Source organism: Aquarana catesbeiana, linkage group LG05 (genome assembly GCF_042186555.1).
Source record: "Aquarana catesbeiana isolate 2022-GZ linkage group LG05, ASM4218655v1, whole genome shotgun sequence".
NCBI classification, from domain to species: domain Eukaryota; kingdom Metazoa; phylum Chordata; class Amphibia; order Anura; family Ranidae; genus Aquarana; species Aquarana catesbeiana.
In genome coordinates, this window is record NC_133328.1 from 69,338,722 (window position 1) to 69,361,472 (window position 22,751).

A 22,751-nucleotide genomic window follows, 5' to 3' on the forward strand; every position below is an offset into this window, starting at 1 on the left:
CATGTTATTTTAGGGCAGTTTAACTTATGCTCTGTTTTGGTTTACCTTTATATGAAACTCCAGGTTTTCATCCATGGAATAAATGTAGTTAAATATATCTTGCACTATTCTAGGAATAATTCCCATTCCATCTGGATCATGTAATTTTCCCTAAGTAGAAAATGAAAACATTCTTAGCACAATAAACACAACATCACAGCACATACCACAGCAAACTGCATGTTTGTTTTTTACCTCCATGGTGTGGGTCTTTCCGGATGATGTCTGTCCATAGGCAAATATTGTACCATTGTATCCTTCGAGTACATCTGGAACGACAAAGTGTTAGATATTAATGCAAGCAAACCAAGACAATATAATCATTCCCCATTCTGAAAAGCCTCTTAAAGCAACTCTGTTGCCATTTGAAAAAGGTGGAAGGCAATCCCAGCAAAGAAGAATAGAAGAGATACTCGGAAGTGTGCTGAATACTGAAGATCTTTCGGCAGTGAAGTTTAGTGGTGGGAGTAGCAGAATAGGCGAGAATTGAGAATTGCTTGCTTTACAGGGATTGTAAGTTTTCACTAAGGCCCGGTTCACACTGGTGAGACACAAGCGCCGACTTTGGGAGCACATGTCCCATGATGTGTATAAATCAATGATTCCCTATGAGAGCCGTATTAACTGGTACAAGTCAGTCTGACTTTGAAAAAGGTTCCAGCACTACTCAGGTCCGACTTGGGCACGATTTCAGCCCATTGATTTGAAAGCATATCAAGACTGTGGCCGGTAATTGCCAACATCTCAAAATTTCTAGAAAAAAAGGGGAACCCTCATAGGTGGGACGTTAAGCAGCAAAAGGAAGTGGGTAAATAACTGGTCTTGAAATTAAATCTAAAATTGTAACAAAAAAATGTATTCACATCATAGAATATAAAAAAACACATTACACAATGTTAAAAAGGGAGAATGGCTATTTTCCATAAGGGTTACATTGACACGATATACACAATTTTGAAGATCCCCAAGCAGGACACTCCAAATAATGAACACCCAACACGTTGTAAAATTCACTTTATATATAATCTTCTTCAGGGTGTGTATATGTTTGGAGAAAGGGGGTTACTGTTTAAAGACATTTGAGTATTGGAGGGATAGTCATCATCAAAAAGACATCATATACACATTATCCCCCAGACATAACCTCTGGTTCTTCTCTCTGCGTTGTCTTCTGCCAAGGCATGATGGGGCGGTGACATCACAAGGGGCAAGGTCTCCAGATGACGTCACAGAATAGCCACGCCCCATGGCTATATAAGTTATGGCACATGCCAGAGCTAACAGCAGGAGCTAGCGTTGGGAAAAGACTTCAGGGAGGAGAAGAACCATCAGAAAAATCAAAAGTAAGAAGACATCAGCGGAGGAAGAAGACATCAGTGGAGGGAGAAGAACCGGAGGCAGAAGAGAGACATTGGAGCTACTTTAATAAAAGGACTTTGTCAAAAACCTGTGTACTGGTTTTATTTAATTTTTTACACTTTTTTTGGGTGAATGAATAGGGGTACAATGTACCCCATACTCATACATATAGGGTGGGGGGCCGGAATCTGCCCCCCCCCCGTTAAAGAGGGCTTCCAGATTCCGATAAGCCCCCATGTCGGGGCAGTGCGAACTCAGCCTAAAAAAAAGGAACAGACTTCCTTTAAATAAGGACTGCACAGGACTCTCAAGTTTTAGGGACCCCATGGCAAGTAAAAGCACTTCTTTATAAAATGAAAAAAGAAATTATCCCCATGCCCATATCAATTACACACTGTGGAAACACAAAGATGAGGGAGATTTGTCCCCCACCATCATACCCCTAAGTCACAGCTAAGAAACTATTAACTGTGTGTGCTGCCCATATTTCATTTTGTTGCACCATTATTCCAGGGCATGGTAAATAGGTGTCAAACCTTTTCTCATATGGCAATAGAATTTTGACTGTAATTATCACATATTGTTTCAGTATTTACTGCTGTGATGGTGTAAATTTTACCTTTATGCTAGCTTTCATCAGTAATCAAACATTTCTTTTGCTGAGGTTATAAACATTTTTTGATGTGTGCTAAATGTACAAAGAATGCCAATAAATGTACTTGTGTGTCAACATGCGAAACAAAACAAAACCTAATTTCCGCTACTCTGACAATGAGTGTAATGAAAATTCAATATAAGGAGCTAAATATCTTTAGCATGCAAAATTAGGCCCCTTTCACATGGGGGAACATCCGTTTTGACGGACTCCGCTTGCTCAGCAGGGATCGGTCCATTGATTTCCGCTGAGCAGGCGATGATAGGTCCGTTTCCATGCAGAGACGGACCTGTCAGAGCCCCGCTCTCCTCTATGGGGGTGGGGGTGGTCGGATGAAAATGGACCGCCTTTCCGTTTTCATCCGATCCCCCAGATGGATGGAAAATAAGACCTCCATCCATCCATCTAGATTTGGCGAACAGGATTGGAACGGATAGCGTCAGATGAATGGCGTGTTCGATGAGGTCCCCCTGAAAACGACAATGTGTGAAAGGGGCCTTACTGTTTTCAAAAATGCTAATATCATGATGTAGCCACATTAGATACACAAAAAAAAAAAAAATGTACATGTCTTTGTATTCCCTGAGCTTCAATGTATATTTTGATTAACAGATCACAGTATATAAAAGTGTAAACAGCTTTAAAAACAAATACGGCATGGAGAGAGAGCAAAAACATTCCTAAACCTTTATTCTAGTATAGGCATCTGTAAAAGTTAACCACAGGTGAAAAATATTCAGTTCCAAAACTATAGTCTATATAGTACATTTTGATTTAAAGCTCAGCATGGCGCATTTACTGCTTCACACTGTAGCCAATAGAAATGAATGAGAATTGGATTTTCGACTAACGTGCACAACCCATTTTGACACCAGGGAAAACGGAGCATATTTAATAATCCTTACTATTAGGGGTACGTGCCACCAGGATGGATAAAAATCTGTGATTTTTTTTTAATCTGTTTTTTTTAATTTTTATCAAATTTTAATAAAATGCTTTTGGAGTAAAATCTATCCAAAGATAGTTTTCTATTTAAGATACATTAATAGTTTAGTTTATTCAGCATGAAATGGAGATTAGTTATGTGAGGCTGTATATTCTGCAATATTTACATTATTGTTAAACTCATCATGCACTGCATTGATTCATTCACACAATTTCACAGTAACCATGAGATAAAACAAAGTTCAGGAATATTCTTTTATCCCATTGTTTTGCAAATCTACAGTATGTACACTACAAACTGTATGATTGAATCGGTTCTGCTATCGCTGTTTTACTAACCTGACAACTTATTATTCTAAATAGGAAACCTTCATTTTGTTTGCAAATATTAAATATTCTAACTACCAGCAAGAATGAGTCCTTACATTTAAAGAGCACCTGTCATTTCAGATTCATCATGGCAGCGCCTGTTAGTGGGCATCCACTCACCTGCTGCCGCCATGTCCTTCACCTTGTTATGTCACTGCCGCATCCCCAGCCGTCCCATTAAAGTGAATGGGACTGTCGGTGAGTCAACAGTGGGTCAGAGGAGGCGCTGCGGGACAGAGATGACAGTTGCTCTTTAAAAATTATGATTTAGATCAAGCCTTTTTACTAGTGATTTAAATCGACTTGAATCAAATCCACCTTGCGTGCCAAATACTGGTGATTGGACACTGGCAAGAAAAGCAGGAAGTCCCCTCCCTTAGGCATAACCCCTTCCCATGTGAGAGATGCTTCGGTTTTGTAGCAAGCCATAAACCACAACACAGAGAAGAGGGATCAGTCTTCCATGAGGTAATCCAAAAAATTGATTTTACAGGCAAGTCAAAAATCCAATTTTCTTTATAGTACATCACAGGACACAGCAGCTTTAAGTAATCCTTGGTATCAGGGATGTCCCAAAGCAATTAAATGAAATTAAATGAGGGGAGGGAAACAGCAACAATCCCCCAAAAACAACCAGAAACAGGAAAGCACCTCAAGCGCAGCCTGCAAAACACTACGGCTAAAAGAAGCGTCTACAGCGACGCTAACATCAACATGTTAAAAATTCGTAAAAGCCTGAACAACAGACCAGGTAGCGGCTTCAGAAACCTGAGCCACTGAATCGTGATGGCAGATAGCCCAGGAAGCCCAACACTACTGGTAGAAAGAGCAGTCATTGAGAAAAAGGTGGAACCATGTCTTCCAACCCATAAGCTTGAGAAATTTCCAGGCAAATCCAACAAGAAATAGAAGATTTGGAAGCTGGATGATCTATCTTTGGATCCTCAAGAATCACATACTGAATATCTAATTGTTCAAGGACTTCAGACCAATTTTAATAGCACTGACCACAACTAAACTGTGGTGTTTTTTCCCTCCTGTGACGGAGGCCCAAGAGAACCACAAAAGCAGGTAAAATAATGTCTTGGTTTAAATAGAAAAACCAAAACCACATGTGGTAAGAAACAAGGCCGAGGCCGAAGAACCAGACATTTTTTCTAAGGGCTGTCAGTTCCAAAGCCCTATGAGCTGAAGTAAATGCATCCAAAAATAAGACCTTCTTCGTCAAATGTACCAACAGATGGTCTCAAATAGGTTCAAACTGGGCTTTCTGTAAAACCAAACTGAGGTGCCATGAGTTCAAAGGCCTTTAGGCCGGAGGAGCAAGACCTGTGGCAACTTGTATAAAATCACACACCAAGGAACGAGAGGAAAAATCCATCAGTGGGGGGGCTAAAGCTGTAAACTGACCTCTAAACATACTCAAGACCGAGCAAATATTAACCCCCGGTATAGAGAAAATCCAAGAAACGGATCACAACATACTTGCAGGGATGAAACGTGTTAGTCTCATCAGGCAAAATATAATTTCCAGGTCCAGCAGTAAATCTTCCTCAAAGGTAGACTATTTTTTTTTTTTAAAAGAGTAGGAATAACAGAATCAGAAATTCCCATCTTTCAAGACTCTGGCTTCAATAGACAGGTGGTTAAAGACCATAAAGAAGGATGGAAGATTGAACCTAGCATCAGGTAGTCATGATAATCCAGAAGAACCCAAGGACAGTCCACTACATTCCCCTATATCAAGCCGGAACAAATCGAATCATCGGTGATCTTGACCCCCAAATATTGGGATGCAGACGTGGAAGAAGCAGTAGTGGAGGAAAGGCATAAGTCAGAAGGTACTGATCCCATGTTGTCCCCAAAGCATTCACAACAAAACGGTTGAGGATCTCTGGTCCTGGAATGGAACCTGTCTAGTTTTGCAATGAACCTGGACGGCAGAAGATCCATAACTAGTATGTTTGACTGCCTACAGCTCTGCTGGAACCCCTCCAGGTGAAGAGCCGCTCCCCCAAAGAGAACTATTGTCGGACTGAGTTCTTGCCATTGCGTTGACCGATTCAGGAGGATCAAATCACTTGCTGTTCTAGAATATTGATGGACACCCACTCCCGTGCAGACCAAATCCTTACACCGGAAAGTAATCCAGAACTCCTCCACAGCCCATTAAGCTGGTGACCATCTTCAACACCTTCAAAAGAGGTGGAGAACTTTCCCCTCTTTAGCTACAGCAAAGACGTCCATCATGATAGAGACCGAAGGGTGTATGGACATTGGAAAGTGTAACAACTGCATCCTCCTGTCCCAGGGTGGATAAAAACCGATGATTTAAAAAAAAAATTTTTTACATTGTTTTTTTTATTTAAGAGTACAAAATCCAAAAATATAGTTTTCTATTTTAAATACATTAAAAATGTAGTTTATTCGGCATGAAATTGAGCATGAGGCTGTATATTCTGCAATATTTACATTTTTGGGAAACTCATTTAATCACTTGCCTACCAGGCCAATTCTGACATTTCTCTCCTACATGTAAAAATCATCATTTTTTTGCTAGAAAATTACATAGAACCCCCAAACATTGTATATTTTTTTTTTTTTAGCAAAGACCCTAGAGAATACAATGGTGGTCACACCGAGTAAATAAATACCTAACATGTCACGCTTCAAAATTGCACACACTCGTGGAATGGCGCCAAACTTCGCTACTTAAAAATCCCCTTAGGTGACGCTTTAAAAAATTTTACTGGTTACATGTTTTGAGTTACAGAGGAGGTCTAGGACCAAAATTATTGCTCTCGCTCTAACATTTGCGGGGATACCTCACATGTGTGGTTTGAACACCATTTTCATATGTGGGCGGGACTTAGGTACGCGTTCACTTCTGTGTGCGAGCTCACGGGGGGCGCTTTAAGATTAATTTTTTTTTTTGTTAATTTTACTTTATTTTAGCTTGACACTTTTTCCCCCCCAAATTTTTTTGATCACTTTTATTTCTATTACAAGGAATGTAAACATCCCTTGTAATAAGAATAAGCATGACAGGTGCTCTTTACAGTGAGATATGGGATCAATAAGACCCCACATCTCACCTCTAGCCTGGGAAGCCTGAAATAAAAAAAAAAAAAAAAAAAAACGATCACCGCTTCGCCTTTTTTTTTTTTTTTTTTTTTTTTTAAATACAGAGGCCGGGCGTGACGTCATAAGATCGCGCCCGGCCTCTGAACGATCATAGAGACTCCGGCAACCATCTGGTCCGCCGGAAATCTCTATTCTGAACAACCGGGGCCGGCGGATCCTATGTCCGACTCACCGATTGTAGCAGTGAGTTGGTAGAAGCACCGGAGGGAGGGGGGAGACACACGTCCCCTCAGGCCTCCCGTAAGAACGATCAAGCGGCGGAACAGCCGCTATGATCATTCTTATGGTGCACAGATTCGCCGCCTCTAAAAGACTGTATCTGAATGATAGGGAGGAGCTGACGTGCTGACGTTTCGTGTGTTCCGTCTGCAGGACGGGTGATCGCTTAAGCCAGCCGGCTGACTTTTTTATGCTGTCTTATGTCTACTGCAATGTAAGTGTGTTTTCTACAATTTTAATAAACGATTAACTATCAGGATTACGCTATGTCGATTCCCTCTCTTCTCTTGGGGAACCCCTGAGTGGTAACTATCCCGGTGCCTTGGAGGTGCATATGAAGTGTTCTATGCTGTGATCGATCCCTCTATGTGGCTTGGTGGATCATTGCCTTCCAATTATTCCCTCTGGATAAAGGCCCCGACCGGGTTAAGGTCGCAAGCTTTTTTGGGCTTGCCTTGTGGTAAGCGCACATTTTTATTGGTGTTATCACAGCGGTGCGGTGGAGGAACCATTTACCTACTTATTGTATCCAATATCACTATGAAGATTGTGATCTGGGTTTTGGACTTTTTCACTTACATCTAGATGGACTTTAATTATTGCCCATTTAGTGCTGCTTTTGATTTGTCAAATTTCACGCTTATACAGTTTATATGCTAGTCCAATCTCATATATATGTAATTTTTCATGTCACTAGCACTTTTACTTCTTTACATCATTTATTATTGGTGTATGGTATTTAGTCTATGTAGCGCTGCTATTTATTATCTATTGTATCTGAATGATGCCTGTAGCTACAGGCATCACTCAGATATCCCCGCTCAAAGCCGAGGACGTCATTTGGCGTACAGCGGGCAGGAAGCGGTTAATGAATCCAAGCTCTGCAAGCTGAGATAGCATGCACTGCATTGATGCATTCACACAATTTCACAGTAATCATGAGATAAAACAAAATTCAAGAATATTCCTTTATACGGGCGAGGCTGCGACTATGGGCGCGGCGAGGCTGCGACTATGGGCACGGCGAGGCTGAGTTTATGACGTGCGACGTCCTAGCCATGCCCTGCTATGTCCGGCTTCGGCCGTTGCCATAACAACGGTGCTAAATCAGCTAAAAGTAATTGGATCTGTATGTGCGTTATAATTAATCAAAATTAGTCGATTAATTGATTAAAAAAAACGATTAATCGAACACGAAAATTTTAATCAGTAACAGCCCTACTTTTTTTCTCCCTTGAGGAGCAAAATGGCAGCAGGCCGTAAAAGTTTGGGAATATTTACTAACCTGACAGTTTATTATTCTAAATAGGAAACCTTAATTTTTGTTTGCAAATATTAAAGATTCTAACTACCAGCAAGAAGGAGTCCTTACATTTAAAAAGAGCACCTGTCATTTCAGATCCATCATGTCAGCACCTGTTAGCGGGCATCCACTCACCTGCTGCCACCACGCCCCTCACCTTGTTGTGTCACTGCCACATCGCCAGCCGTCCCATTAAAGTGAATGGGACTGTCAGTGAGTAAACAGCGGGTCAGGGGAGGAGCCACTGCAGGATAGAGATGACAGTTACAGAGATTACAGCACAGCTCTTTAAAAATTATGATTTAAATCAAGTTGATTTAAAACAAGGCTTTTTACTAGTGATTTAAATTTACTTGAGTTAAATCAAATCCACCCTGTTCTATCCTATGCCTCCAAGTCTAGTGCTGGGTCAGAGTATCATTACTCTGAGCGATTATAGCTGTAGAAATAAATTCGGATAGAACCAGTCTCTTGATCTGGTGTGAATGGCCCCTAAACATGCAATACTGGGGGTAACAAACTTCTGTAGTTATGACACGAAGTATCTTAAATCTGATAACTAATAAAAGCACAACTTTTTTACGTTTAAACAATTTAACATAATCATTCTTACCTTTAACAATTGCTTTAGCACAGGCATTGTAAACTTGTTCTTGAGAGGTGTTTGACTGGAATACTCGGTCAAAGACATAAGGTTTTGCCTATATAAAAGGGGGGAAAAAAAAAATCAGATCAGCATGGAGGTTATAGAGGACAGGCCATGGTAATGGTTATAGTGGTATGGTATGCCATCCTGAGATGCTATTTATAAGGGAAAGACTATGGTGCAGGGTCCTGATATTGGTTAATGTAACAAAAATGTAAATTGAAGCGCAGCACTATTTCTAAAAAGGTCCAGACATGACCTTATTCCCATGAAAGTCAGGGGGACAATCCAAAAAAGTAGGCAACGCATTTTAGGGGTCCAAAAATGCCAGCTGCATCAGGTCTCGATTGAAAACATTGCGAATGGACAACAAGTAAACTGCATATGCAATGGTATTTTTTCCAGTGTGATTACAAGCACGGGTTTTGTCAGCAGCTGGTTTGGCAGACAAGACCCCTGCTTGTAATCACACTGAAATATCAGTAAAGGTTCAGTTCACTTCTAGTCCATTCGCATTGTTTTCAATAAATTCCTGATGAAAGGGGCATTTTGGGACCCTCACAATGCCCTGGTACTTTTTGGATTGTCCCTCTAATCTATTTGAATATAATTCCTTCTGGACCTTTCAGCGGTGATGTGGCACTTCAATTTACATTTTTGTTACCTTACACTACAAGCCAAAGAGACCATGGAGATCTTCCAGGGTGTAGAAGCCACCCCTCCAGGAAACAGATTACTTATATAAATACCTGCTAAGAGAATAATAAGATAACCTAAAGCAGGGATATGCAATTAGCGGACCTCCAGCTGTTGCAGAACTACAAGTCCCATGAGGCATAGCAAGACTCTGACAGCCACAAGCATGACACCCAGAACCAGAGCGTGATGGGACTTGTAGTTTTGCAACAGCTGGAGGTCCGCTAATTGCATATCCCTGACCTAAAGGATCCAGTGTTATTTTTCAACTGATACAGGTTAAGGCCTCATGCAAACGAGACGCCGGTGCAAACTATTTTTAAAAGCTGAAACCGGCGTTTAGAAACGCCAGTTTTGCCGTGTTTGCATGCCGCGTTTAGCTGCGTTTGCATCTAGAAGCGTCTGCAGAGCAGAGAATGACATTTTGTGACCCAACTTTGGAACCCCGTATCTCAGGGTCACTTGGTGCTAGGAACCCCAAATTTGGTGTGCTAACACAGTGGAACTAGCACTACAACATATTCATTTGTGGTTCCTAGCACTAAGTGGCCCCGAGATATGGGGCCCTAAAGTCGGTCGCAAAATGTCAAGCACATTTCTGCAGCAGAGAATGACATTTTGTGACCCGACTTTGGGGCCCCATATCTTGGGGTCACTTTGTGCTAGGAACCCCAAATTTGGATATGTTGTAGTGCTAGTTCAACTGTGTTTGCATACCATTTTGGGGTTCCTAGCGCCAAGTGGCCCCGAGATATGGGCCCCCAAAATCGGGTTGTAAAAAACACTTATAAACGCAAACGCGGCTAAACGCGGTACCGCGTTTAGCGTCTGAAACGTGGAAAACATTTGCGTCTGAACCCATTTTTTTGCTTCTGGAAAAAACGAGGTTAAACGCAACTGCCTAAATGCCAAAAAACGAGACGGTGTACATGGACACATAGGATAACATTGAATGGGTTCAGGGGCAGTTGAAAAAAGTGTCCAACTGCCTCTGAACACGAGTTTAACAGCGTCTCGTGTGCATGAGGCCTAAGACAGAATGTGGCACACTATTCTTTTACCAATATGCCATCTTGTAACTAGAATGCCATCTAATGCAGAAATTGTGTATAATGTGCTATGACGAGTTACGCATATTGTAGCAGTGAGGTAAGGTTAGACCAGAAAATTAGTCCATCAATAAGCCTATATGATATAGATACAGCACAAAGGTTGAGCAAAATGGTCTACCTCGATCTACACACACTTTTTATTTCTTTTTAATAAAGCATGTGCAGAGTACACTTGGAATAAGAACACATGGTTAAGCTAAATGCAGCAATCATTTTCCCCTTGGACAAATGGCGAGCTATAATTATACAATCGCTCATTATATACAGTACAAGCATATGACCCGTTATAAGGCCACACAGATTTAAAACAGACTAGTTAGCTACAGCACAGAGGCCACATTAACTCATCACACATTTGAGAACGTCTGGTACATGAAGAATGAAATATGTTCTTCATACACAGATAAAAAGAGGATTATATAAAGATTTCCTCTTCTATTCTGTTTCATAGCCAGGATTATTTTTTAAACTATCATACTAATTTATAATTTCTGAAATGTGACCTCCAGGAGAAATATACATGCTTTACTACACCAAGATATCGTAGTCATTCACCAGCAGAATTTTCAATGTAACTTCCTCTATGAAGGTTATCTAAACCCCTCTCCTCTTCCCTATAATATAGGGAGAACATAGGTACGCCATGCAGTGTACATTATTCCGACTCACTAAGAACAGAGCTGAGCGTCAGGGATGACAACCATTATACGCATTTGCTGGAGTTAAATCGTCAGTGGCCAACTAATGAATAAAAAGACGTGTCACGGGACACGGAAAGGGTGGTGAGAAAGATGGCAACAACGGAGCACTGACTGGAACCTAGATCCATCATGGTTGGAAGACTACACATATTAGGAGGTAAGTGATGTGCACATTATGGCACAAGTCCACCCAGAGGAACTTTGCTCCACTTTAAAGTATAAGAACACTTCTGTGATAAAAATACACTGCCGGAAATCCTTTAAATCAGCATTTCTATCCTGCAAATTATTCTGGAAGCGTGTACCAAATGAATACGGTGAAGGGAAAGTGGCTGTATTGCTTTTCAATGCCGAAGGCCACAAGCCTAAAACATTGTGGAATATTCTTTGGGATCCGAAAAGCAAGACAGATACATTTTTTTTTTTTTTTTTTTAATCGTTACAACATTTGCTGACTGACATTCCACCTTCATCTTTTAGTACAGAAGCCTAAATTTAATTTTCTTTACTTTCCATTTTATACTTCAGCCCTTATCCGAATGCATCTGCTACTAGTCCAGAGGTAAACATCCAACTCATCTGACATAACAGCGGAGTGACGCCCTTAGCTGTCTACAAAACATCAAATCACCAAGATGGACAAGACCCAAGAAACATTAAAATCAATTATCTAATACGATAACTGCATGGTGGTGATGTAATAATTCAATCTATAGAGAGTTGTTTGTACTGGAGAAGGAAGCATGCCTACAGGGAGAAGCCATGTGTGTGATCAGCAGGGTGGATAAAATGCTTTTTTTTTTTTTTTTTTTAATGAAATATTTTGGATTTAAAAATTAGATTTTTTTGTAATCAAATCCATTTAAATAAAATTCTTTTTGAGTAAAAAATCTAAAGATAGTTTTCTATTCAAGGTACAATAATTTAGTTTATTCAGCATGAAATGGAGCTTAGTTACGTAGCATGAGGCTCTATATGCTGCAATATTTACATTTTGGTAAACTCATTCAATGAATCCAAGCTCTGCAAGCGGGGAACATTGCACTGTATTGATACATTCACACAATTTCACAGTAACCATGAGATAAAACAAATTTCAGGAATATTCCTTTATCCCATTGTTTTCCAAATCTATGTACACTACAAACTGTATGAATCGGTTCTGATATCACTGTTTTACTAACCTGACAGCCTATTATTCTAAATAGGAAACCTTCACTTTGTTTGCAAATATTAAAGATTCTAACTACCAGCAGGAATGAGTCCTTACATTTAAAGAGCACCTGTCATTTCAGATCCATCATGGCAGCGCCTGTTAGCGGTCATCCACTCACCTGCTGCTGCCACGTCCCTCACCTTGTTGTGTCACTGCCACATCACCAGCCGTCCCATTAAAGTGAATGGGACTGTCGGTGAGTCAACAGCAGGTCAGAGATGACAGTTGCTCTTATAAATCAAATTTTTTAGAGTTGATTTAAAGTAAGCCTTTTTACTAGTGATTTAACTCAAACCCACCCTGGTGATCAGATACCCAATCCCAGTGCACTCCCCAAACAAAGCCCAGTTTCGAGAACCAACCCTAGGCTGTACTGCCCTGGCTGGTAAAAATATTTTTCACACTGTATCGCTTGATTGTCACCAACAACCCAATTTCCACAAAAACCTTAGTTAGACTTAGGCCTCATGCACACGAGACGCCGATGCAAACTCTGCTGAACACATGTTTTTAAAAGCTGAAACCGGCGTTTAGAAATGACATTTTGCGACCCAACTTTGGGGCCCCGTGTCTCGGGGCCACTTGATGCTAGGAACCCCAAATTTGGAGTGATAACACAGTGGAACTAGCACTAAAACATATCCATGTTCCTAGCACTAAGTGACCCCGAGATATGGGGCCCAAAATTCGGGTTGAAAAATGTCAAGCACTTTTCTGCAGCAGAGAATGACATTTTGTGACCTGACTTTGGGGCCCCATATCTCGGGGCCACTTGGTGCTAGGAACCCCAAATTAGCACGTTATAGTGTTAGTTCCACTGTGTTAGCACACCAAATTTGGGGTTGCTAGCACCAAGTGGCCCCAAAGTCGGGTCGTAAAATGTTCCTTTAAAAACACTTATAAAACGCAAAACGCGGCTAAACGCGGTACCGGCGTTTGGCCACATCTGGTGTCTGAAACATGAAAAACTTTTGCGTCTGAACCCATTTTTTTGCTTCTGGAAAAACGAGGTTAAACGCAACTGCCTAAAAACGCCAAAAAACGAGACGGTGTACATGGACACATAGGATAACATTGAATGGGTTCAGGGGCAGTTGAAAAAAAGTGTCCAACTGCCTCTAAACACGAGTTTAACAGCGTCTCGTGTGCATGAGACCTCATGTAAACGCGGCAAGTCATGTAAGTCACCAGCTCTCTGCTCAGGGAGCTGTGGGAACCGAGCAATCAGGTGGTGTTCGATCGACTGGTTCTCAGTGTTAGAGCCAACGGGACCGATGCTGCATCCACATAGGGAAGTAGGATTGAAAAAAAAAAAAAATCCCATTCTTCTCTTTTAGCCTAGGTTCACACTGACAGCGGGTTAGAAATCGTGCGAGTTTGGCTGAACTTGAACTTTGGCTGAACTCCCGACTTCGGGAGCGATTTCAGAGACATCTGTGTGGGTTCCTGCACAGATGTCTATACAAATCACACCCTGAAGTCGCCAAAAGTAGTGCAGGAACAACTTTTGGGAATCAGTGCCGCACCAATTCTGACGGTGCCAATGCCGGCAATATCCGCCGCTTTGCATTATGGTTTGACATGTCAAATCGCATCCAGCCTGGCAATTTCATGTGGCCCTTGCATCTCTCCTGAGGCTGTGGCAACCCCATCATCTCCGCCCCCACTTTGCCTCAGCAGCAGATCTCCCCCTACAGATCCTGCACCTCTGTGCAGCTACAGCACACCCTTGTTTCTGCCTCCCCTGGTCTCAGCATTCAGTAGACACCGTCCCTCCTCTGGTCCTCGTCCAGACCTTGCACTTTCTGCTTCCCAGCTTCGCCCCTAGCTTATTCCAGGCAGCAGAACAAGGTAAGGGGAGCGTACTGCGATGTAAGCGATAGGGTTGTACCGATACTGAGCATTTGCACGAGTACTTGTACTTTCACAAATGCTCTCGATGTCTTATCCGATACCTGTTTGGCGGGCGATGAGGGCGGACTGAGCCAGTGGGCGGAGTCGGTGGACGGGGAGGGTTGGTGGAGTCAGTGGGCGGAGTTGGTGGATGGAGAGAGCGGGCGGAGTCAGCGGAATGGAGAGCAAGTCCTCACCTTCAGTGAACTAGCTAGGTAAGCTGTCAGGGGTGCAGGGCGCAGCCTCATCAGGATCGCGGACCGGAGCCGTCACATTCGGTCGCCGTCATCAGCTGAACATCCCGACGTCCATCTTGGTACACCCTGCACTTGGCTGTAGTAAGCCAGCAGTGGACATCTTGTTACACCCAGCCCATAGAGTTCAGGCTGGGTGTAATAAGATGTCTGCTGCTGCTTACTGTGGCCGAGTGCAGGGTGTACCAAGGTGAGCGCTGCAGCATAGCATTTCAAAATAAATTCTTTCCTCATGTCATTTATTGCTGCATATCAGTGCCAGCCACCTGTCAGTGCCCATAAGTGCCGTCTATCAGTGCCAGCCACCTATCAGTGCCAGCCACCTATCAGTGCCATCTATCAGTGCCCATAAATGCCTCCTATCAGTGCCAGCCACCAGTCAGTGCCCATAAGTGCCGCCTACCAGTGCCATCCATCATTGCACATAAGTGCTGCCTATCAATGCCAGCCACCTGTCAGTGCCACCTAACAATGCCATCAGTGCCACCTATCAGTTCCCATCAGTCAGTGCCATCTGTAAATCCCCATCTGTCAGTGCCAGCCATCAGTCAGTGCCACCTATCAGTGCCCATCAAACTGTCACACGACAATAAAAAAAAAGTATCGGTGAGTACTTGAAAAAAAGTATCGGTACTTGTACTCAGTCTTAAAAAAGTGGTATCGGGACAACCCTAGTAAGCAAGGATGGGAGACTCTTGACATCTGATCTGGGTGCTCTGGACATCTAGTCTTACAAATACAATCTGCCCTTTGAGGGGAACCATAATGCTGATGCGGCCTGCTATGCAATGGAGTTTGACTGCAATAGTAATGGTCAGTGTGAAGAATGATCCTTACATTTGTGGTCATTGGGAAGAATTACCTCCTCACAGATGGCTAAAATAATGGTATCAGTGGGAACTCATCCAGGAGGCAGAAATTGCTCAAGGATCCCCTAGCAACCCCTGGGGGAACCCTGGTTGAGTATCCCTGACAGATGAAATATATAGTTGAGCCATTATAGAAATTGTATTTATGCCCATCCGGATTAAAGATTTGCCCAGCTCTGTCACAGAGCACGGCCCTGTTCAGCTGGACAGCAGACCTTATTTTTTACTAGCACTGTGCGGTAACACATCCTTCCCATGACTAGATTGTGAAAGGAGAAGAAATAGTAGATAGACAATCTCATCTCTTGGTCGCACTGCTCTGTCTTCCTATCAGTATGCTCCTTGCACTGCAGCACAACCAATTTGCTTTTTGTGTGGCTTTCTTCTCTCCCAGTCTGAGCTCGGCTGTACAGGGACTGCAAAATACAGATTCCAATTCAAATGCAGGTACATACACAGCTTACATTTAAAGTGGTTGTAAACCCTCTGGGACCACTTTTACCTACAGGTAAGCCTAGATTAACCACTTCAATACCAGGCACTTAGACACCTTCCCGCCCAGGACAATTTTCAGCGCTGTCGCAATTTGAATGACAATTGCGAGGTCATGCTACACTGCACCCAAACAAATTTTTTTATCATTTTGTTCCCACAAATAGAGCTTCCTTTTGGTGGTATTTGATCACCTCTGCGGTTTTTATTTTTTGCGCAACAAATAAAAAAAAACTGAAAATTTTGAAAAAACAAGTTTTTCTTGGTTTCTGTAAAAAAAATTTTGGAAATAAGTATGTTTTCTTCTTCAATGACGGGCACTGATATGGCTGCACTGACGGGCACTGATGGTCACCAATGAGGTGGCACTGATGGTCACCGATGAGGTGGCACCAATGAGGTGGCACTGACGGGCACTGATGGTCACCGATGAGGTGGCACCAATGAGGTGGCACTGACGGGCACTGATGAGCGGCACTGGTATGCAGCACCGATGGGCACTCATAGGCGGCACTGATGGGCATTTGTAGGTGGCATTGATGGGTACTTATGGGTGGCACTGATGGGTGGCACGGATGGGTGGCACGGATGGGTGGCACGGATGGGTGGCACGGATGGGTGGCACGGATGGGTGGCACGGATGGGCACTGATAGGTGGGCACTGATGGGCACGGATGGACACTAATGGGTGGCACTGATGACACTGATTGATGGCACTGATGCCCCTAAGGGTGGCATTGCTGGGCATCAGTGCTATATAATGGTGCCAATCAGTGCCCATTTGTGGGCACTGATTGGCACAGATTGGGCACTGACTGGGCACATGTGGATGGCCATGGGGTACACACCTAGTCATCCACATGTTGCCCCTCTCCCTGGTGGTCCTAGTGACGATCCCTGGTGGTCCAGTGTGGTGATCTGAGGGGGGCTGTGCTGATAAACAATCAGTGCAGACCCCCCCCCCGTCAGGAGAACCTCTGTTCGGCTCTCCTCTACTCGCGTCTGTCAGATGCGAGTGAGGAAAAGCCGATCAACGGCTCTTCCTATTGACATCGTGATCAGCCGTGATTGGACACGGCTGATCACGTGGTAAAGAGCCTCCGCCGGAGGCTCTTCACCAAGATCGGTGTAGCGGTGTGTCAGACTGACACACAGATCGCCGCGATGCGCGTCCCCGTGGGCGCGCGGCGGCATGTTATCCTGCTGGACGTTATATGACGCCAAATCAGGATAACTGAACCATCTGCTATGGGCCGGGCGGGAAGTGGTTAAGGCTTACCTGTAGGTGCAACAAATATCTCCTAAACCTGCACGGTTTAGGAGATATTTGCAAAAGACTGGCACCGAGGTCTACGGCGCATGCTTTTGGGGCTTCCATCTCAGGTAAGTTATTCATAATGTGCTAGTATGCTATGCATACTAGCTCGTTATGCCTTACAGGGTGTTTTTTTTTTTTTTTTCCCTGCCTTTACTTCCTCTTTAAAACACCACATTTAAAAGTATAAGGAAAAACATTTTTTCAATTTCGAATAGAGTGGAGAGGGCATAGAACACTTCTCAGGCTTTTGTTGCTGTGTCTCCTTTAGGAAATGTCACTCTTTATTCATACTGTTTAGCAACATTCACTAAAATTTAAATACAATACCACATTTTGGGTTGTTAGGAGGAACAGAAAGTGAGGGGAAATTTTCCAACTGGGGTACTAGTTCTGGTGACCCTGGTGATAACCAGGGATTTTTTCACTTCCTGATTTGGCATTGGGACAGGAAATGAAGGGAAATCCTCCCAATGGGAAAATTGACAGGGGTTATAACCATCCAAAAATAGAAAAAAGTTTTGCCCTTAGTTCTATTTTAAGGATGTATTCATGAATACAGAGCTGCATTCATTTGTGTATTTCAAATCTGCTGAGGTTGAAGCTTTATTGGCATGCTGTGAAATTTTCAGAACTAACTATTTACATGCATAAAAATAAGTCTGGATATTCTGCCCCAATGGACAGCTATACTGAATGTCTGATAGGCTGCTACTGGTAACAGCACCCGCTCTTGATAAGCTAAAATGTAAGTGATAAAACAGAGAAATCAGGTAAGGCGTATTGCTCTGATAAACGAATAAGATGAAGGAAGTCCGTTTTATGGTCATCTATATCCCACTGGAGAAATACCTTCACTTCCTGTGCCATAGCCAAACAGGAAGTGAGAGGAAATCCCTGCAAATTAAGGGAATCCCTTGAGGCCTCTCAGGTCACCAGAACTAGTGTCCCCATTGGAAGGTTTCCCCTCAAATACTTTTCTGGGGGGACAACTCAAAATTTGGGGTTTGCTTTCAATGAGGACTATAAAAACGGGGACAAAGAGGGTGAATCTCCTAAATGGGGGGCACAGAAAGCAATAAAAACTGACAGCGTATTCAATCCCTCTCAACTACCTAAATAAAACTAAAAAAGTTTTTCCTTTAGTTATGCTTTGATATTTATGTATCGGTTAAAGTAAACTTTATTGCAGAATCCAACCTGCTCCCATTCCACAATCATTTTATTTAAAGTAGAACTACAGGCAAAAAGTCCCCCCTCCCCTCCATTTTGGATAGAGCCACCTCTTGCCAACTGCCCAACATACATTTACTGTGAGGCAGCAGCTCCTCTGTGTAAAATCAAGTACAGGTCTGTGATTTTGCACTTCCGGGTCTGCGAGGTTCCGGTGGCCTCTTCTGCTGTGATTGGACACAGCGGGAGCCAATAAGCAGGTCCGGCGGGACCAACCAATCATTCCTGACAGAGGCAGTACAGCGGTCTGCCTATGTAAACAAGACAGATTGCCTTTCTTGTGTTTCTGCTAAGCAGGAACATGGATCTCTGTCTTCCCACAAAGCACCTCCCCCACAGTTAGCAAGCACTCCCTAGGAACACATTTAACCCTTTGATCGCCCTTGATGTTAACCCCTTCCTGCCAGTGTCATTAGTACAGTGATGACAATTTTTTTTAGCACTGATCACTGTATTGGTGTCACTGGTCCCCAAATAAAGTATCAAAAGTGTCACTTAGTGTCTGATTTGTCTGCTGCAATGTTGCAGTCCTGCTATAAAAGTCACTAATCGCCGCCATTAATAGTAAAAAAAAAAAAAAAATGCCATAAAAATATCCCATAGTTTGTAGATGCTATAACTGCAAACCAATCAATATAGCTTATTGGGATTTTTTTTATAAAAAAAAAAAAAAAAAAAAAAAACCCCATGTAGCAGAATACTACTACTTTCTTATACGAATTATTTCTAATTTGTTTTTTTACATTTTTTAATTGGATGTGTTTTATAGCAGAAAGTAAAAAATATTGTTTCTCTCAAAAAAAATTTTTTTTTGTTTGTTTATAGTGCAACAAATAAAACGAAAAAAAAAACCCCCAAAAACACAGAAGTGATCAAATACCACCAAAATAAAGCTCTATTTGTGAGGAAAAAAAGGACATCAATTTTATTTGGGTACAGCATCGCACGCCCCGCACAATTGTCAACTAAAGTAACGGAGTGCCATATTGCAAACAAACAGCCTGGTCACAAAGGAGGGTAAACCTTATAAAGCTGAAGCTGTTAAGGGAGGGTTATTTTTTTGTCATCTATGTCCCATTGGGGAGATTTCCCTTCATTTCGTGTCCGATAGCCAAGACAGGAAAAGAGGAAATCCTTGCAAATTAAGAGAATCTTTTGGGGAGCCCCTGGTCAACAGAACTAGTGTAACCATTGGAAGATGTCTCCTATATTACTTTTCCTGGGCACAACCAGCCCAACCACAACATTTGGGATTTTCTTTCACTGATAATGGCAAACAGGACAAATAGAGATAAAAAAAAAAAAGTTTTGCCTTTAGTTATACTTTAAAAGTGTTTGTTTAAAAAAAAAAAAAAGGAGAAGAAAAAGGATCCTGTTCCTTTAAAGCATGTTATGCAGCACAGCGCTTGTGCTGTGAAATTTGTGTTCCGCCCCCCCCCCATATTGCCTAAAAAACCTAGCTGATCCTGCCTGGCTATACCCTCCCCCTGTAAACTGAACACGGTATATCATGGCTGCTGAGCCCTGACACTGGTCAGTTTACGTGCCTCTGTCATCTGCAGCCCTGCTCTGTTGTCTCCTCCCTCCCTTCTTGCCTGTCACTCCTGTGTTAGTGCCCGCCCCTTCCCCTCCTGCTGCTGAAACTACTTTTGTTTCATATAATCATCTTTTTCCTAATGGCAGGTGCTCCTGTGTGTTTAAAAAAAAAAAAAAATGCCTTTACCGTATTTCACAGCATCTCCTGGCAATCAGGTGACCGGCCGGCTCTCTCCTTTCCTCCTCTCTTCCTGACTAATGTTGGAGGAGGGTGGGGGGATAGATGGGGAGAGAAGAGAGCCGGTCGGTCACGTAATCACCAGGAGACGCTGTGAAATAAGGTAAAGAAGGCACAGAGACAGGAGCACCTGTCATTAGGATACAGAGGATTATATGAAGTAGTCCAAGTGGGTTAACAACCACTTTATGTGGTTCTTACTTTAATATAGCAGCACTTATAGGAACTCTGCATCATAACCACCCCACCACCCCCGTAACTGAATAAAGTCTTTTTCTTACAGGAACTTGATCCGACTTCTTCCTTCCTCACCTATGGGAGCATGCTGCATGACAGCCCTCAAACCTCCTCCCTGTCCTCTTTGCAGCCTCCTGGGATACACATCACACACAGTGACAGTTGTCTCCCGAATGTAAGATGGTCGCGCAGAGGAATAGGGTCTCTTCAAGGAATCAGGTGTGATTAAGACCGCACCGGACATCATGGTCTGGTAAAGCTGCCCATAGATAAATTATAATTCGGCCAGTTAAGCAGGGACTGTCTGAATTTCGATCCACCTATGGACATCCCTGTTTGAGAGGAGTGGATCTAATAAGGACTCCTCTTGAACAGGACTGTTCATTGAAATTTTATTTGATCAGCCAATCGACTGCAGCTCTGAAGAATCTTCGCTATCGGATTACAATAGCACAGCGGGGAGGATTCCTCCATTCACCTTGCTTGGGTATGGGAGAATCTGTTCAGTTTTTTTTTTTTTTTTATCATCTTATTTATGTTTTCTAAAACTCAGCAGCCACAGTATTTGTAGAATCTTTTACTTTTGTAAAGGGTGAGTGAAGTTCCAGTAAGTTTGTGTGTTATGTGTTTTATGCGATCATCAATTCAATAGTCCTGTAGCTGAAAACAGAACTCCATATCACATGACTGAGGCTCAGACAGCTCAGTGTAAATTGCCATGCTAAAATATAATGTACAAGGTGACTCAATTAAAGTGAAATATAACGTATAAAATATAGAACACACACATGTGCATATGTAAGTGAATATAGTCCAGATTAGGTTTTCCAAAACTGCAGTGATACTTTGCAGCAAGACAGCGTTCAATCCACTTTGACAATCACCATGTGAGCCTTTACCGACTACAAGCAATGGACTCAGAACATGAGGACTTCACTACAGAGTCAAATCAGCATAAACATGACAATCCCATCAAGCAGAAATCTGGTTCATATTGTTTTGGCTGGAGTTCAGCAGTGTATCTCGTGACCTTAATCAATGGTAACCACAAATGCACAAATTTCCACATAAAATCAAAAATGGAAGAATTCACAGTGCAAAACAGTCTAAAAGGTTTTATTGCACTTTAAAGTGGGAATACTACTCATGAATAAAAACAATACGCGCTTTGTCTGCATGACATTCCCAAGATGCATGATAGAGGTTCCAAGCAATGGTTTATGCCCCTGATGTCACGTATGACGAAACGCTTTTGGTGGTGCTAATGCATGCGAAGTCGCCGCGCCTACTTGGACTGGTAATTTTTGTAAAGCATTGTTTGCAACCTCTATCATACATCTTGGGAATTTTATGCATACTAAGCTAAAATTTGTTTTATTCATGCAAGTTCATAATTAGTCTAGATAAATAAGTAAAGTGATGCGCTTGTATTATCTATTTGTTAATGTGCTGCCTCTTGTGCCTATTTGATACTTCTAAAATAAGTGAAACATTGTGTAAAACTTTTCTTAAATAGTAACTTGTGTTTAAATAAACCATAACAACTCAATTACATAGACACATATAAAAAGATATGTTCAGGAGAAAATGTGTTCCGAGCCTTTTTCTATTAAACACTCCCAAAAACTTTCAGTGAATAATAATGAAAATTTCTAATATATAAAGCATATAATTTTATGATCAAAGTCAAAACACATTGATTAATCCACTAAATTATATTGGAACGATACCTCCTCCTTACAGACAAGCCGCTAGACCGCTGACAGAGTCTCATTGAGCCTGGGCTTAGCAGAGGAGGAGGTATCGTTCCAATATAATTTGGTGGATTAATCAATATGTTTTGACTTTGATCATAAAATTATATGCTTTATATATTAGAAAAGTCAAAACATATTGATTAATCCACCAAATTATATTGGAACGATACCTCCTCCTCTGCTAAGCCCAGGCTCAATGAGACTCTGTCAGCAGTGGAGCGGCTTGTCTGTAAGGAGGAGGTATCGTTCCAATATAAATTGGTGGATCAATATGTTTTGACTTTCATCATAAAATTATATGCTTTATATATTAGAAATTTTCATTATTATTCACTGGCTGAAAGTTTTTGGGAGTGTTTAATAGAAAAAGGCTCTGAACACATTTTCTCCTGAACATATCTTTTTATATGCGACTACTCTATGTAATTGAGTTGTTATGGTTTATTTAAACACAAGTTACTATTTAAGAAAAGTTTTACACAATGTTTCACTTATTTTAGAAGTATCAAATAGGCACAAGAGG

The 22,751-nt window shown here is 42.1% G+C and overlaps 1 protein-coding gene across 1 annotated transcript in view; it reads right to left on the reverse strand.

Annotated features, from left to right (window-relative positions):
* The window catches only part of KIF5B (kinesin family member 5B), a 113,312-nt gene that overhangs the window by 64,412 nt on the left and 26,149 nt on the right, over positions 1–22,751 (reverse strand). Inside the window, exons 2-4 of the mRNA XM_073629863.1 lie at positions 8,647–8,734; positions 235–308; positions 46–150 (exon numbers count right to left, since the gene is read on the reverse strand). Coding sequence (XP_073485964.1) covers positions 46–150; positions 235–308; positions 8,647–8,734 — 267 coding nt within the window. The remainder of the gene's footprint in view (positions 1–45; positions 151–234; positions 309–8,646; positions 8,735–22,751) is intronic.